The 17,235-nt window shown below is 47.2% G+C and overlaps 1 protein-coding gene across 4 annotated transcripts in view; it reads left to right on the top strand.

The window, feature by feature from the left end:
• Positions 1 to 13,565: 13,565 nt before the first annotated feature.
• Positions 13,566 to 17,235, top strand: part of RCC1L (RCC1 like) — a 28,556-nt gene continuing 24,886 nt past the window's right edge. For 3 of the 4 annotated variants that reach the window (XM_035279629.3, XM_035279624.3, XM_054247337.2), the window contains exons 1-2: positions 13,566 to 13,954; positions 14,771 to 14,900. In XM_035279629.3, coding sequence (XP_035135520.2) covers positions 13,619 to 13,954; positions 14,771 to 14,900 — 466 coding nt within the window. In that variant the 5' untranslated portion in view covers positions 13,566 to 13,618. The remainder of the gene's footprint in view (positions 13,955 to 14,770; positions 14,901 to 17,235) is intronic. The other variant, XM_035279635.3, reaches the window with a different exon arrangement.

Genomic DNA, 17,235 nt, shown 5'->3' with positions numbered 1-17,235 from the left:
TCCACACCTGACTAATTTTTTAGAAAATTGTAGAGACTGGGGTCTTACTGTGTTGCCCAGGCTGGCCTCAAGCTCCTAGGCTCAAGGGATCCTCGTGCCTTGCCTCCCAAATTGCTGGTGCACTCGTGAGCCACTGCACCCAGCCTGCTTCATATTTTAAATCTTTTTTTTTTTTTTTTCCTTTTGAGACAGGATCTTGATCTGTGATCACAGCTCAAGAAATCCTCCCACCTCAGTCCCCCTGAGTAGTTGGGACTACAGGCACGTGCCAGCATGCCCAGCTAGTTAAAATGTTTTTTCTTTCTAGAGACGGAGGTCTCACTGTGCTGCCCAGGCTGATCTCAAACTCTTGGGCTCATGCGATCCTCCCGTCTCTGCCCCCAAAGTGCTGGGATTACAGGTATGCAGCCCTGTGTCCAACCTACTCCGTCCTTGTTGAAACATTGCTGGATATTCTAGCCACTGCTAGTCCTTCTCTTTTCCCCAGTCTTTACATAGTACAGTTCCCGAGAGTCAGTGCTGGATCTCTGCTATCTGCTCTCACTCCTTAGATGAATCTCCTCCAGTCTTAGAGCCTTAAGTACATTTTAGGGTTACATTTTCATATGGTTATGACCTCCAAATATATCTCTCCCGCCTAGACCATTCCTATAAACTCCACATCTATATAGCCAACTGCCTGCTTTGAAATCTTCACTTGTACAGTGACTTGTTAAGAAAAAATTGTTTTTCTCTTGGAGAATGAATAGACATCTCAAGAAGAACATGTCTCACGCTCCCCACACTTCATCCTACAATCTTCGCTGTCTCAGTGAATGAAACTCCATTCCTCCAGTTACTCAGGCCAGAAACCTTGGAAGCATCTTTTATTCCCAAACCTCACACCATTCCATCACATACCTCCATCAGCTCTTAACTTCGCCCAGATTCTACCACTTTTTTTTTTCTGTGTGTGTGTTGTTTTTTGCAGAGTTTTACTCTGTTGCCCAGGCTGGAGTGCAGTGGTGCAATCTCGGCTCACTGCATCCTCTGCCAAGCTCAAGTGATTCTCCTGTCTCAGCCTCCCAAGTAGCTGGGATTACAGATCTTGCCACCATGCCCAGCTAATTTTTGTATTTTTAGTAGAGCTGAGGTTTCACCTTGTTGACCAGGCTGGTTTCAGACTCCTGACCTCAAGTGATCCTCCCACCGTGCTGGGATTATAGGCATGAGGCCCGGCACCCAGCCTACAATGAGATTTTCTTCTGAAAAAGACACTGGATGGGATTAATGACAAACCAGATGTTGCAGAAGAACAGGTTAGTGAACTTGAAGGCACAGCAGTAGTAACTACTACAGAGGAAAACTTGCAGAGAAAAAAGAATTTAAAAAGAAAACATGAATGAGCTTTGGGACAACTTCAAGTAATCTAATATATAAATAATTGAAATCTGTAAAGGAGAAGAGAGACAATCGTCTGAACATAACAAAAACTATAAACCAGCCCAGGCGACGTGGCTCACGCCTGTAATCCCAGCACTTTGGGAGGGTGAGGTAGGCAGATCTCTTGAGGCCAGGAGTTTGAGACTAACCTGGCCAATGTGGTGAGACCTCATCTTTACAAAAAACAAAAATTAGCTGGGCATTGTGGCAGCTGATTCCCTTTCAGTGACTTCAGTTGACTTCATCAGTTCCCTTTCAATGTCTACAGAGTTTCTGTTAGGAGTAAAAAGTTTTAGCTTGGTTTTTCTCCAGGCTGGTCTCGAATTCCTGGGTTTAAGATCCACCCACCTCAGCCTCCCAAAGTGCTGGGATTACAGGCATGAGCCACCTGGCCTGGCTACCACTGCTGGTTTTTGTTTCTTTCTTTCTTTTGAGACAGAGTCTTGCTCTGTCGCCCAGGCTGGAGTGCAATGGCGTGGCCTTGGCTCACTGCAACCTTCACCTCCTGTGTTCAAATGATTCTCCTGCCTGAGCCTCCCGAGTAGCTGGAATTACAGGCGCCAGGCACCACACCTGACTATTTATTGTAGTTTTAGTAGAGACAGGGTTTCGCCGTGTTGGCCAGGCTGGTCTCAAACTCCTGACCTGCCTCGATCACACAAAGTGCTCAGATTACAGTGTGAGCCACTGCGCCAGGCCAACCACTACTGTTTTTAATCAGAACAAATGGATTAAGAACCAAAAGAAAATATTTGCTTTAGAGTGGGCACAGTGGCTCACACCTGTAATCTCAGCACTTTGGGAGGCCAAGGCTGGCAGATCATGAGTTCAGGAGTTCGAGACCAACCTGACCAACATGGTGAAACCCTGTCTACTAAAAATACAAAAATTAGTTGGCTGTGGTGGCATGTGCCTGTAATCCTAGTTACTCAGGAGGCTGAGGCAAGAGAATTGCTTGAACCCGGGAGGCAGAGGTTGCAGTGAACCGAGATCACGCCACTGCACTCCAGCCTGGGTGACAGAGCAAGACTCCATACCAAAAAAAAAAAAAAATTTGCTTTAAAACTATTGTTTCTTTTCTTTTTGAGATGGAGTCTCACTCTGTCTCACTTAGGATGGAGTGCAGAGGTGCAATCTCAGCTCACTGCAACCTCCGCCTCCCAGGTTCAAGCCATTCTCCTGTCTCAGCCTCCTGAGTAACTGGGACTACAGGTGCCTGCCACCACGCCAGGCTAATTTTTTTGTATTTTTAATAGAGACGGGGTTTCACCATGTTGGCCAGGCTGGTCTTGAACTCCTGACCTCAAGTGATCCACCCGCCTTGGCCTCCCAAAGTGCTGGGATTACAGGTGTGAGCCACCACAGCCCACCACCATTACTGTTTTTAATGAGAACAAATGGATTAAAAAATGAAATAAAATATTTGCTTTAAAAGTATTGTTTCCTACAAACATTTAAAATAAAAATATTTTTAAAAGAAAAAATAAAATTATTATTTCCTCTTTATCTTATTTAAAATATTTCTTTGTATATTTTATAAAGTATGTATTAGTATAATCATGTGTGTAAATAATTTATATGTATTATTTCATGCTCACAAATTTTACTCATAAGAATCAATTTAAGCTCCTCTTTTTTGGAGACAGGGTCTTCTTCTGTTGTTCAGGCTGGAGTGCATCAGCTAACTCTTGGCTCACTGCAACCTCCACATCCGGGGCTCAAGTGATCCTCCCACCTCAGCCTCCCGAGTAGCTGGGACTATAGGCTAATTTTTATATTTTTCTGTAGAGACAGGATTTTACTGTGTTGCCTAGGCTGGCCTCCAACTCCAGGGCTCAAGGTATCCACTTGCCTCAGCCTCCCAAAGTGCTGGGATTACAGGTGTGAGCCACCATGCCTAGCCAGGAATGTGTAATCAAAATAATTTGGAGACCAGGGTCCTAAAAAAATTGACAGAGTGTGTTCTCAGGAAATGGAAATAATTTATTTACAAGCAGAGAGCAGAATCCACTGAAGTGAAGGAAATGAGTGAAACCAATTACATGCGCAGTACCATGCTCCCCGCCCCGCCCCGCCCCGAGATCATGGAGAGGCCTGATCTCAACTCACTGCAACCTCCTTCTCCCAGGTTCAAGTGATTCTCTGCCTCAACCTGCTGAGTAGCTGGGATTATAGGCAGGTGCCACCACATTCAGCTAATTTTTTGTATTTTTAGTAGAGACGGGTTTCATCATATTGGCCAGACTGGTCTTGAATTCCTGACCTCAAGTGTTTCCCCCACCTTGGCCTCCCAAAGTGCCGGGATTACAAGTGTGAGCCACCGTGCTGGGCCAGTAGGTACCACATTTCTGCATGGGAAGACAGAAGATTGTAAAATGTGATTTCTTCCCGTTAGTTTCCTGTAATTAGCCCATGAATTTAATGTAATTTCAATCAAAATCCCAGCGGGATTTTGAATGCAGCTTGAGAAGATGGGAAAGGAAATATTATGAATAGCACAGGCAATTTTGTAAAAGAATAGACAAGAACAAAGAAGACATTGGCTGAGTGAAAATCAGAGCATATTATAAAGTTGCAGCTGTTGAAACCTTGTCAATTAGTGTAAGAATAAAGAAGTAGAAATCAATAGTTTCCATAAAACTGATCTATAATTTTGGAAATGAACCATATGTCATAAGTGGCATTTTGAATCTTCAGTTAATGTCCTTATGGCCGGGAGCAGTGGCTCATGCCTGTAATCTCAGCACTTTGGGAGGCCAAGGTGGGCAAATCCCCTGGTCAGGAGATATAGACCATCCTGGCTAACACAGTGAAACCCTGTCTTGACTAAAAATACAGAAAAAAATAGCCGGGTGTGATGACATGGGTCTATAGTCCCAGCCACTTGGGAGACTGAGGCACGGGAATTGCTTGAACCCAGGAGGCGGAGGTTGCAGTGAGCGAGACTCCATCTTAAAAAAAAAAAAAAAAAAAAAAGCCCTTACTAGCCAATAAATTATTTTAGACAATCAGACATGCCCTTGGAAAAAATATTAATAAATATGGAGGCTGGTGTCATGTCATTCATAAAAGTCAATTCTAAACCTGAATATAAAAAACGGAAGTAGGTTGGCCATAGTGGCTCATGCCTGTCATCCCAACACTTTGGGTGGCTAAGGTGGAAGGATTGCTTGAGCCCAGGAATTTGACCAGCCTGAACAACATGATGAAAAATACAAAACTTATAAAAATTACAAAAAAATCTTTAGACCTTGGGTAATATTCTTCGTGAACATGATACAGAAGACCAAAACACTAATGAATATGATTATTAACGCTGGCTACATCAAGGTTAAACTGCCTATGACAAGAGACACCATAAACTGCGTAAAAAGGGTTGGGCACAGTGGCTCACACCTGTAATCCCAGCAGTCTGGGAGGCTGAGGTGGGTGGATCACCTGAGGTCAGGAGTTCCAGAACAGCCTAGTCAACAGGGTGAAACCACATCTCTACTAACAGCACACACAAAAAAATCAGCTGGGCGTGGTGGCGGGTGCCTGTGAACCCAGCTTCTCCAGAGGTTGAGGGAGGAGAACCACTTGAACCCGGGAGGTAAAGGTTGCAGTGAGCCGAGATCACACCACTGCACTCCAGTCTGGGCAAGAGAGCGAGACTCCATCTCAAAAAACAAAAAAAGTAAAAAGACAATGGAGGCCGGGCGCGGTGGCTCACACCTGTAATCCCAGCACTTGGGGAGGCCGAAGTGGGCGGATCGCGAGGTCAAGAGATCAAGACCATCCTGGCCAACATAGTGAAACAACATCTCTGCTAAAATATAAAAAATTAGCTGGGCGTGGTGGCACACGCCTGTACTCCCAGCTACTCAGGAGGCTGAGGCAGGAGAACTGCTTGAACCCAGGAGGCGGAGGTTGCAGTGAGCTGAGATGGCGCCACTGCACTCCAGCCTGGTGCCTGGCGACAGAGCAAGACTCTGTCTCAAAAAAAAAAAAAAAAAAAAAAAAAAAAGACAATAGAAAATATTTAGACAGGTAACAAAGGGTTTTTATGCAAATATATCAAGTACTCCTACAAATTAATAAGAGACACACAACCCAGTCTGGCCTCGGTGGTTCATGCCTGTAACTCCAGCACTTTGGGAGGCCGAGACAGGCAGATCACCTGAGATCACAAGTTTGAGACCAACCTAGCCAACATGGTGAAACCCCATCTCTAATAAAGATACAAAAATTAGCTGGAGGGGCTGGGCGCGGTGGCTCAAGCCTGTAATCCCAGCACTTGGGGAGGCCAAGGCGGGTGGATCACGAGGTCAAGAGATGGAGACCATCCTGGTCAACAAGGTGAGACCCCGTCTCTACTAAAAATACAAAACTTAGCTGGGCATGGTGGCACATGCCTGTAATCCCAGCTACTCAGGAGGCTGAGGCAGGAGAATTGCCTGAACCCAGGAGGCGGAGGTTGCGGTGAGCTGAGATCGCGCCATTGCACTCCAGCCTGGGTAACAAGAGCGAAATTCCGTCTCAAAAAAAAAATAAAGAAAAAAAAAATTAGCCAGATGCGGTGGTGTGCACCTGCAGTCCCAGCTACTTGGGAGGCTGAGGCATGAGAACTGCTTGAACTCAGGAGGCGGAGGTTGTGGTGAGCCGAGGTCGGGCCATGGTACTTTAGCCTGGGCACTGGGCAACAGAGCGAGACTCTGTCTCAAAGAAGGAAAGAAAAAGAAGAATCCAATAGAAATGTCACCAAGGACGTGAGTAGATTTGCAGTTCCCAGGAGAAGACGTGAAGTGCCACTAACTATGAGATGTTCAACTTTCCCAGAGATTTCAGAAACATCAAGTAACTAAAAAACGAGAGTTGTTTCAGGTAGCAGATTGGCAAACATTTAATAAGTGCAGGCCAGGCACAGTGGCTCATGCCTATAATCCCAGCACTTTGGGAAGCTGAGGTGGGAGGATCACTTGAGCCCAGGAGTTGGAGTTCACCCTGAGGAACACAGAGAGACCCCCATCTTTGCAAAAAATTTAAAAAATGTCCAGGTGCATCCCCTTTCTGCCCGTGGACGCCGCCGAAGCAGCATCGTTAAAGTCTCTCTTCTCCTGGTGATCGTGTCTAAGTCAGAGTCTCCTAAAGAGCCGGAACAGCTGAGGAAGCTCTTCATTGGAGGGCTGAGCTTTGAAACAACCGATGAGAGCCTCAGGAGCCATTTTGAGCAATGGGGAACGCTCAAAGACGGTGTGGTAATGAGAAATCCAAACACCAAGCGCTCCAGGGGCTTTGGGTTCGTCACTTACGCAACTGTGGAGGAGGTGGATGCAGCCATGAATGCAAGGCCACACAAAGTGGATGGAAGAGTTGTGGAACCAAAGAGAGCTGTCTCAAGAGAAGATTCTCAAAGACCAGGTGCCCACTTAACTGTGAAAAAAATATTCGTTGGTGGCATTAAAGAAGACACTGAAGGGGGAGGACTCAAGATGGCGCTGTGAGAACAACCCAGGAGTGGAGCTCTTCTCGTTGAATCCACAAACGGGACATGGATGAATCTGGAGAACGTCATCCTCAGCAAACTGACACAAGAACAGAAAATGAAACACCGCATATTCTCACTCACAGGTGGGTGATGAAAAATGAGAACACATGGACACAGAAAGGGGAGTACTAAACACTGGGGTCTATTGGGGGGAAAAGGGGAGGGCCAGAGGGAGGGGGAGGTGGGGAGGGATAGCCTGGGGAGAAATGCCAAATGTGGGTGAAGGGGAGAAGAAAAGCAAAGCACACTGCCATGTGTGTACCTACGCAACTGTCTTGCATGCTCTGCTCATATACCCCAAAACCTATAATCCAATAAAAAATTAAAAAAAAAAAAAAAAGAAGACACTGAAGAACATCACCCAAGAGATTATTTTGAACCATATGGAAAAATTGAAGTGATTGAAATCATGACGGACAGAGGCGGTGGCAAGAAAAGGGGCTTTGCCTTTGTAACCTTGGACGACCATGACTCCGTGGATAAGACTGTCATTCAGAAATACCACACTGTGAATGGCCACAACTGTGAAGTTAGGAAAGCCCCGTCAGAGCAAGAGATGGCCAGTGCTTCATCCAGCCAAAGAGGGCCACGTGGTTCTGGAAACTTTGGTGGTGGTCGTGGAGGTGGTTTCGGTGGGAATGACAACTTTGGTCGTGGAGGAAATTTCAGTGGTCGTGGTGGCTTTGGTGGCAGCCGTGGTGGTGGTGGATGTGGTGGCAGTGGGGATGGCTATAATGGATTTGGTAATGATAGAGGCAATTTTGGAGGTGGTGGAAGCTACAATGATTTTGGCAGTTACAACAATCAGTCTTCAAATTTTGGACCCGTGAAGGGAGGAAACTTTGGAGGCAGAAGCTCTGGCCCCTATGGTGGTGGCGGCTAATACTTTGCACAACCACGAAACCAAGGTGGCTATGGCGGCTCCAGTGGCAGCAGTAGCTATGGCAGTGGCAGAAGATTTTAATTAGGAAACAAAGCTTAGCAGGAGAGGAGAGACAGAGAAGTGACAGGGAAGCTACAGGTTACAACAGATCTGCCAACTCAGCCAAGCACAGTGGTGGCAGGGCCTAGCTGCTACAAAGAAGACATGATTTAGACAAATACTCATGTGTATGGGCAAAAAACTCGAGGACTGTATTTGTGACTAATTGTATAACAGGTTATTTTAGTTTCTGTTCTGTGGAAAGTGTAAAGCATTCCAACAAAGGGTTTTAATGTAGTTTTTTTTTTTTTTGCACCCATGCTGTTGATTGCTAAATGTAGTAGTCTGATCGTGACACCGAATAAATGTCTTTAAAAAAAAAAGTCCAGGTGTGGTGGCGCATGCCTGTAGTCCTAGCTACCTGGGAGGCTGAGGGAAGATCATGAGAGCTGGCGAGATTGAGGCTGCAGAGGCTGCAGTGAGCTATGATCGCACCACTGTACTCCAGCCTGGTTGACACAGTGAGACCCTGTCTGGGGTGGAAAGAAAGCGTGTATCAGGTTTTTCTGGGATATGTAAAAACAAATCCTAGTCATAATATTGAAGCACAATTTATGGAAAACATCTATTCACATTTTAAAAATTAATTTATGGTCGTCTCTTAGAGTATGTATATTAACATTATTATTATTATTTTTTTAAAGTTTTATTTATTTTACTTTATTTTTTGAGATGGTGTCTTGCTATGTTGCCCAGGCTGGTCTTGAACTCCTGGGCTCAAGCAGTCCTCGTGCCTGGGCTTCCCAAGCAGCTACAGGCATATACCATCACACCTGGCTGAGTTTTAAATCTTTTCTTGTAGGGACAGGGTTTCACTATGTTGCCCAGGCTGGTTTCAAACTCCTGGCCTCAAGCGATCCTCCAGCTTTGGCCTTCCAAAGTATTGGGATTACACATGTGAACCATGACACCTGGCCAAAATAATATTTTTTCTATGGTAAGATGTACATGTGAGACCTTTTGCCTTACCCATATGACATTTTTTTGTTTTGAGACAGTCTCGCTCTGTCGCCAGGCTGGAGTGCAGTGACATGATCTGGTCTCACTGCAACCTCCACCTCCCAGGTTCAAGTGATTCTCCTGCCTCAGCTTCCCAAGTAGCTGAGACTACAGGCGTGCGCCAGCACACCCAGCTAATTTTTTTATTTTTAGTAGAAACGGCATTTCACCATGTTGGCTAGGATGGTCTTGATCTCTTGACCTCGTGATCTGCGTGCCTTGGCCTCCCAAAGGAGGCTAGCCTGGTCAACATGGTGAAACCCAGTCTTAATTAAAAATACAAAAACTAGCCGGGTGTGGTGGCAGGTGCCTGTGATCCCAGCTACTTGGGAGGCTGAGGCAGGAGAATTGCTTGAATTGCTTGAATCCGGGAGACGGAGGTTGCAGTGAGCCAAGATCCCGCCACCACACTCTACCCTGGGCACCAGAGTTAGACTCTGTCTCAAACAAACAAATGAACAAACAAAAATGCAACGTTAACTAAGTTCACTCTTTCCCAGACTAGAGAATTTCAGCTACATCAAACATCAAAATAATTAAAATGTGTACAGGAAAATGCCATCATAGGTGGCAAAGAAATTAGCTGGGCTAACTTCAGCAGACATTTGGATACTATGCGATAGCTGACAGCTTGACGGTAGGACCATCTTTTTCAAGCAAAAATTTGAACAGAAATGCAAGTATTTTTTAGCACAGAAGCAGTCTATAAAACCAGCCAAGTTTTTTATTTTTTATTTTTTTTAAGCTAGAGTCTCTGTCATCCAGGCTGGAGTGCAGTGGCGGTGATCTTGGCTCACTGCAACCTCTGCTTCCTGGGTTCAAGCGATTCTCGTGCCTCGGCCTCCTAAGTACCTGGGATTACAGATGTGCACCACCACGCCTGGCTAATTTTTTTGTGTTTTTAGTAGAGATGGGGGTTTCACCATGTTGGCCAGGCTGGTCTCGAACTCCTGACCTCAGGTGATCCACTGCCTCGGCCTCCCAAAGTGCTGAGATTACAGGCGTGAGCCACTGTGCCCATCCAGAAATACGAATATTTTCTAGCATAGAACCAGTCTCGAAACCAACCAAGTTTTGATAGCGAAATAGAAAAGCCCAGTTGTGACTACAAACGCAGGTCTTGACTGGCTGTTTTGGCCTGTCTTAGGAGACAGAATTGGTGGGTAAGCATTGCCACCCAGTGGCTGTGGCTCACATTGCAGCTTGTCCTTTTGTCTTCAAAAGACTAGACCCAGGCTTCTGTCTTTTGGCTGTCCCTTAACAGTAAAACGTTTTAGAAATTTGAGAGACTCACATAGGGTTATTAAAATATTGACAAGTAAAAAAAAAAAAAAAAAAAAAAAAAAATTAAAAGCTACTATCCTATCATCATTATGAGTTTGTAAAAGATCAGATGTTGAGCCTGGCGCTCACGCCTGTAATTCCAGCACTAGGGAGGCTGAGGTGGGTGGCTCACCTGATGTCAGGAGTTCAAGACCAGGTTGGCCAACATGGTGAAACTCCGTCTCTACTAAAAATAAGAAATTAGCCAGGCGTGGTGGCGGGTGCCTGTAATCCCAGCTACTCTGGATGTTGAGGTAGGAGAATCACTTAGAACCCGGGAGGTGGAGGTTGCAGTGAACCAAGATTGTGTCATTGCACTTCAGCCTTGGTGAAAGAGCCAGATCCTGTTTTTTTTTTTAAAAAAAAATCAGATGTTGAAAATCAAAAAACTAGGAAGGACATAAACTCAGATAAAAGGACAGTCCTGCTAATAAAAGGACAGTTGATAATTTTTTTTTTTTTTGAGACGGAGTTTTGCTCGTTCCCCGGGCTGGAGTGCAATGGCGCGATCTCGGCTCACCGCAACCTCCGCCTCCTGGGTTCAGGCAATTCTCCTGCCTCAGCCTCCCGAGTAGCTGGGATTACAGGCATGTGCCACCGTGCCCAGCTAATTTTTTGTATTTTTAGTAGAGACAGAGTTTCACCATGTTGACCAGGATGGTCTTGATCTCTTGACCTCGTGATCCACCCGCCTCGGCCTCCCAAAGTGCTGGGATTACAGGCGTGAGCCACCGCGCCCGGCCTGATAATTTTTTTTTTGAGACAGAGTCTTGCTCTGTCACCCAGGCTGAGAGCAGTGGTACAAACACAGCTCATTGCAACCTCGACCTTCCAGACTCAAGAATCCTCCCATCTCAGTCTCCTAAGCAGCTGGGACCACAGGCGGGCACCACCACGCCAGGCTAATTTTTCAATTTTGTATAGGGACAAGGTCTCAGTATGTTGCCCAGGCTGGTCTCAAACTCCTGGGCTCAAGCAGTCCTTCTGCCTCAGCCTCCCAAAGTTCTGGGATTACAAGTATGAGCAACTGCACCCAGCTGAACTGTGTATACATTTCATAAATATATAAATATTCCATATATTAACTGTTAATATTAACTATATAATATTTATGTAATTCTCCTTTATCAAGATGTGTTTCGGATTTATCAATTCAAGTGGAGCCAAATCCTGTCTCTAAAAAATGAATAAATAAATGAATAAATACGCTGGGCAAAATGGGGCTCGCCTGTAACCCCAGCACTTTGGGAGTCTGAGGTAGGTGGATCACCCGAGTTCAGGAGTTTGAGACCAGCCTTGCCAACATAGTGAAACCTTGTTTCTACTAAAAATCACAAAAATTAGCCGGGCGTGGTGGCGTATGCCTGTAGTTGCAGCTACTCGGAAGGCTGAGGCAGGAGAATGGTTTGAACCTGGAAGGTGGAGGTTGTGGTGAGCCAAGATCACGCCATTGCACTCCAGCCTAGGCGACAGAGCGAGACTCCATCTCAAAAAAAAGACACACACACACACACACACACACACACACACATGCCACACCTGACACAGCAGCTACGAGTTGGACTATGCAGTTGCTTAAATTACGGCGGTCTCATGTCCCCTACCACAATCCATCTGTGTTTTAGGAGCCAAACAGGTGAACTCAATAGGGAGCCACCCACTGGACTGGAATCACCACCCTCTGAATCCTTTACATTGTCAAAGCTGGCACTAGTGCCTACAATTCTGTATGGAATACAGTGTGTGTTCTGATTGAATAGCGGCTGGGTAGAGACAGGGTAAGGGCACCAATGTGAGCAGCTAAGTGTATCTATCCCAAATGTGTCCTTAGGTGTCAGGGAAATTACTACCAGGCGGGTCCATACACACGTTTATTTTTACTCTTTTGTATTTACATTTAATTTAATTTTTTCTTTTTTTTTAGAGACAGGGTCTCATTCTGTTGCCCTGGCTGGAGTGCAGTGGTGTAATCATGGCTCAGTGTAGCCTTGAACTCCTGGGCTTAAGCCATCCTCCTGCCTCAGCCTCCCAAGTAGCTGGCAGCACAGGTGCACATCACCACACCAAGTTAATTTTTATTTCTATTTTGTCGAGAAAGGGTCTCACTATGTTGCTCAGGCTGGTCTTGAAATCTCAAGTGATTCTCCCACCTTGGTCTTCCAAAATGCTGGAATTATAGGCGAGAGCCACTGTGCCCACTGCAGATAATAGATTTCATAGCCCAGCAGATGGGTGGTTTCAGTGCCTTCACGAATTACAGGAGCAGTCTTGTGGAAACCACATTTTACCATTGGGCTTTCCCCAGTCACCTTCCATAAAACAGGCCTGCACAGGCTGAGCGCGGTGGCTCATGCCTGTAATCCCAGCATTTTTTTGTTTTGTTTTATAAGTTTTGTTGTTGTTGTTTGCTTGCTTTTTTGAGACGGAGTTTCACTCTGTCACCCAGGCTGGAGTGCACTGTCATGATCTCGGCTCATTGCAACCTCTGCCTTCCGGGGTTACGCGACTGATTCTCCTGCTTCAGCCTCCAGAGTAGCTGGTATTACAGGTGCCTGCCACCACGCCCAGCTAATTTATTGTATTTTTAGTAGAGACGGGGTTTCACCGTGTTGGCCAGGCTGGTCTCAAACTCCTGACCTCAGGTGCCTCAGCATCCCAAAGTGCTAGGATTACAGGTGTGAGCCACCGCATCCGGCCAGCTGGTAGCAGTTTATATGCAGTGGGATTTGCACTCGGGCCAGTGTGACTGCAGAAGTTCTGATGGAGGTAGAGGTGGGTGGATCACTTGAGGTCAGGAGTTCAAGACCAGCCTGGCTAACATGGTGAAACCCTATCTCTACTGAAAATACAAAAATTAGCCAGGCGTGGTGGCACATGCCCGTGGCCCCAGCTACTCAGGAGGCTGAGGCAGGAGAATCATTTGAATCTGGGAGGGGGAGGTTGCAGTGAGCTGTCTCAAGGTGAGTGGTAGGTTGAGGGGACCTGGGCCCAAGGCAGCAGGAATCGCCTACTCCTGCTCGCTGTGGCTGGAGGACGGCCTGGGATGGTCTTAGGAGCAGATGGGAGCGGGGATGGCTGCAGCAAGGCCAGGTGAGAAATGTTGCAGGGTAATAGCAAGGGAGTAAAACAGGCCACGGAGTTTTGTTAAGGGACGATGATCTCGGTTGCGTGCCCCGCCTCTAACCCCGCCCCTCATCATTGCCCCGCCCCCTGGCCCCGCCCCACCTTCCTGAGCCGTGGGCTGCCCTCAGCGCCTTTGCCTCCAACCAGGAGTAAACGTGGCCACGGCCTCTTCCGCCGAGGCGTGGTGTCAAGGGTCACGCAAGATGGCGGCGCCCAGCGGCCGCTGAGGCGTGAAGCGGAGAATGGCGCTGGTTTCGTTGGTGGCTGGGGCTCGGCTGGTGCGGCGGCTGAGCGGGCCGGGGCCGGGGCCGGGGCCGGGGCGAGGGCACTGGACGGCGGCCAGGCGCTCGCGGAGCCGGCGCGAAGCGGCAGAAGCGGAGGCGGAGGTGCCCGTGTTCCAGTACGTGGGCGAGCGCGCTGTTCGCGCCGATCGTGTCTTCGTGTGGGGCTTCAGCTTCTCAGGGGCGCTGGGCGTGCCCACCTTCGTGGTGCCCAGCTCCAGGCCCGGCCCCGGTGCCGGCCCCCGGCCGCCCCGCAGGATCCAGCCTGTGCCCTATCGTCTGGAGCTGGACCAAAAGGTATGGGCCGCGGCTTGCTCCCTCCTTGTCTTCGGCACTCCCGGCCCCCCTCGACTTGTTCGGCTCTGGCTCCTCTTGGTGGCCAGACTTCGGGGAGGACTTGCCTGGCATGTTGACTAAGTGGGTTTTGAACTCCTGACCTCAAGTGATCTGCCCGCCTCAGCCTCCCAAAGTGCTGGGATTATAGGCTGCTAGATGGTGTATAGGCTGCACCTGGCTGGTAGATGGTGTCTTGGTGTTGGTGAAGGGGGATGGTAATACCTAGTGGTAAGCTGGCATTTACCACTAGATTTATGGTCTATATGTAAATCACCCTTCGTAGAGTGATTATAAAGATTAAATGAGTTAATACTTACCAAGCGTATAGTAAATGCTCCATAAATGCTAGGTGCCGTATTGATAATATGTGTTCTTGGGCCAAGCGCAGTGGCTTGTGCCCGTAAACCCAGCACCTTGGGAGGCCAAGGTGGGCAGATCACTTGAGGCCAGGAGTTCGAGACCAGCCTGGCCAACATGGTGAAACCCCGTCTGTACTAAAAATACAAAAATTAGCCAGATTTGGTGCACACACCTGTAGTCCCAGCTACTCGGGAGGCTGAGGCATGAGAATCGCTTGAACCTGGGAGATGGAGATTGAAGTGAGCTGAGACTGTACCACTGCACTCCAGCCTGGGTGACAGAGTGAGACTATCTCAAAAACAGAAACAAAACCCCCAAAATAGTATGTGTTCTTGGATTTGATAAATAACCTGTCATTTACTACTAAAAAACGTGACATTACAAATCAGTTCATGCTTTGTGGGAACTGTTTTGCAGATTTCGTCCGCTGCTTGTGGCTATGGATTTACACTGCTGTCCTCTAAGACCACTGATGTTACGAAAGTTTGGGGGATGGGACTCAACAAAGATTCTCAGCTTGGATTTCACAGGAGCCGGAAGGATAAGAGTGAGCATCCGCACCTGCTTCCCCTCTGCTGGGATTGGTTTGAGAAAGCTCCCTTTTGTTTTTTTTTTATTTTTTTTTGAAATGGAGTCTCACTCTGTTGCCCAGGCTGGAGTGCAGTGGGACGATGCCGGCTTACTGCAGCCTCCGCCTTCTGGGTTCAAGTGATTTTTCTGCCTCAGCCTCCCGAGTAGCTGGGATTACAGGTACCTGCCACCACTCTACTAAAAATTTTTTTTGCCAGCATGGTGAAAACCAATCTTTACTAAATAGAAAAAATTAGCTGGGCATGGTGGTATGCGCCTGTATAGTTCCAGCTACTTCAGAGGCTGAGGCATGAGAAACTCTTGAACATGGGAGGTGGAGGTTGCAGTGAACCAAGATCATGCCATTACATTCCAGCCTGAGTGACAAGAGTAAGACTCTGTCTCAAACAGAAAAGTAGACATTAGCTAAAAATTACTATGAGAACAGTAAGGAATATTTCCTAGGCCAGGCACAAGTGACTTACGCCTGTAATCCCAGCACTTTGGAAGGCTGAGGTGGGAGGGATTGCTTGAGGCCTGGAGTTCCAGACCAGCCTGGGCAACATAGCGAGACCCTGTCTCTGAAAATGAAAAAGAATTAGCTGAGCATGGTGGTATGCATCTGTAACCCCTGTTACTCAAGAGGCTGAGGTAGGAGGATTGCTTTAACCCATGAGTTTGAGGCTGCAGTGAGTGATAATTGTGCCACTGTATTCCAGCCTGGGCAACAAAGCAAGACCATGTCTCTTAAAAAAAAGAAGAAAGAGTTCCTAAAATAAGGAGGATATACCCAGAAATACATACTTGACAAACCATTTTTATTTTTTCCTGTTCCCTTGTTCACAGGCATATATAATTTTTTTTTTTTTTTTTTTTGAGATGGAGTCTCACTCTGTCACCCAGGCTGGAGTGCAATGGTGTGATCTCGGCTCAACCACGACCTCCACCTTCTGGGTTCAAGCGATTCTCCTGCCTCAGCCTCCTGAGTGGCTGGGATTACAAGTGCATGCCACCATGCCCAGCTCGTTTTTTGTATTTTTAGTGAAGATGGGTTTTCACCATGTTGGCCAGGCTGGTCTCAAACTCCTGACCTCATGATCTGCCTACATCGGCCCCTCAGAGTGCTGGGATTCCAGGCATGAGCCACCATGCCTGGTTGCAAATACATTTTTATAATATTTTAATCATAGCATATGTTTTCTTTTCTTTTTTCATTTATTTTGTATCAGATGTCTTTTTTTTTTTTTTAGATGGAGTCTCACTCTTACCCAGCCTGGAGTACAGTGGCCCGATCTTGGCTCACTGCAACCTCCGCCTCCTGGGTTCAAGCGATTCTCCTGCCTCATCTTCCTGAGTAGCTGGGACAGGCACCTGCCATCACGCCCCGCTAGTTTTTGGATTATTATTAGAGATGGGGATTTCACCATGTTAGCCAGGTTGGTTTCGAGCTCCTGGCCTCAGGTGATCCACCTGCCTTGGCCTCCCAAAGTCAGTACTGGTCTTTATTAGCTGTGAGATGCCACATGTGTCTTTCATATCTTTTATTTGGGACAATCTCAGATGTACAGTAGTGTGGTGTAGCATCGCCAGCCTCAGCCGCCATCAACTCATGCTAGTCTCGTTTTCTTCATTTTTTCCCACCTTTTCCCTCCGTACATTTGAAGCAAATTGCAAATTCCAACAGTTTAATTTTTTAGTTTTTTGGGGGGGACAGGGGCTTGCTCTGTCACCCATGCTAGAGTGCAGTGGCATGATCACAGCTCACTACAGCCTCATCCCCCAGCTGAAGTGAGCTTCCACCTCAGCCTCCGAAGTACCTGGAAGTGATCCTCCTACCTCAGCCTCCCTGGTAGCTGGGACCATAGGCATACACCGTCATGCTCAGCTGATTTTTGTATTTTTTTTTTTTTTTTTGAAATGGTGTCTTGCTCTGTCTCTCAGGCTGGAGTGCAGTGGTGCGATATTGGCTCACTGCAACCTCCGCCTCCCGGGTTAAAGCGATTCTCCTGCCTCAGCCTTCTGAGTTGCTGGGACTATAGGCACCTGCATCACGTCCGGCTAATCTTATATTTTTAGTAGAAATGGGGTTTCACCATGTTGGCCAGGCTGATCTCGAACTACTAACCTCACGTGATCCACCCACCTCAGCTTCCTGAAGTGCTGGGATTGCAGGCATGAGCCACTGCACTCGGCCAAGATTTCTTTAATAAGAAGACTTAAGTATGCTTTTTGGTAACCTGCTTTGTGTCGTAGAGGCAGTCCATGCCATGGGCTGGGAGCTGGACTTGTGGTTCTCGCTCTGCCCCTAACTT

This window comes from Callithrix jacchus, chromosome 2 (assembly GCF_049354715.1).
Source record: "Callithrix jacchus isolate 240 chromosome 2, calJac240_pri, whole genome shotgun sequence".
Classification (NCBI taxonomy): Eukaryota; Metazoa; Chordata; class Mammalia; order Primates; family Cebidae; genus Callithrix; species Callithrix jacchus.
The sequence above is the reverse complement of the archived record's forward strand: the minus strand, read 5'-3'. Positions and strand labels throughout refer to the sequence as shown.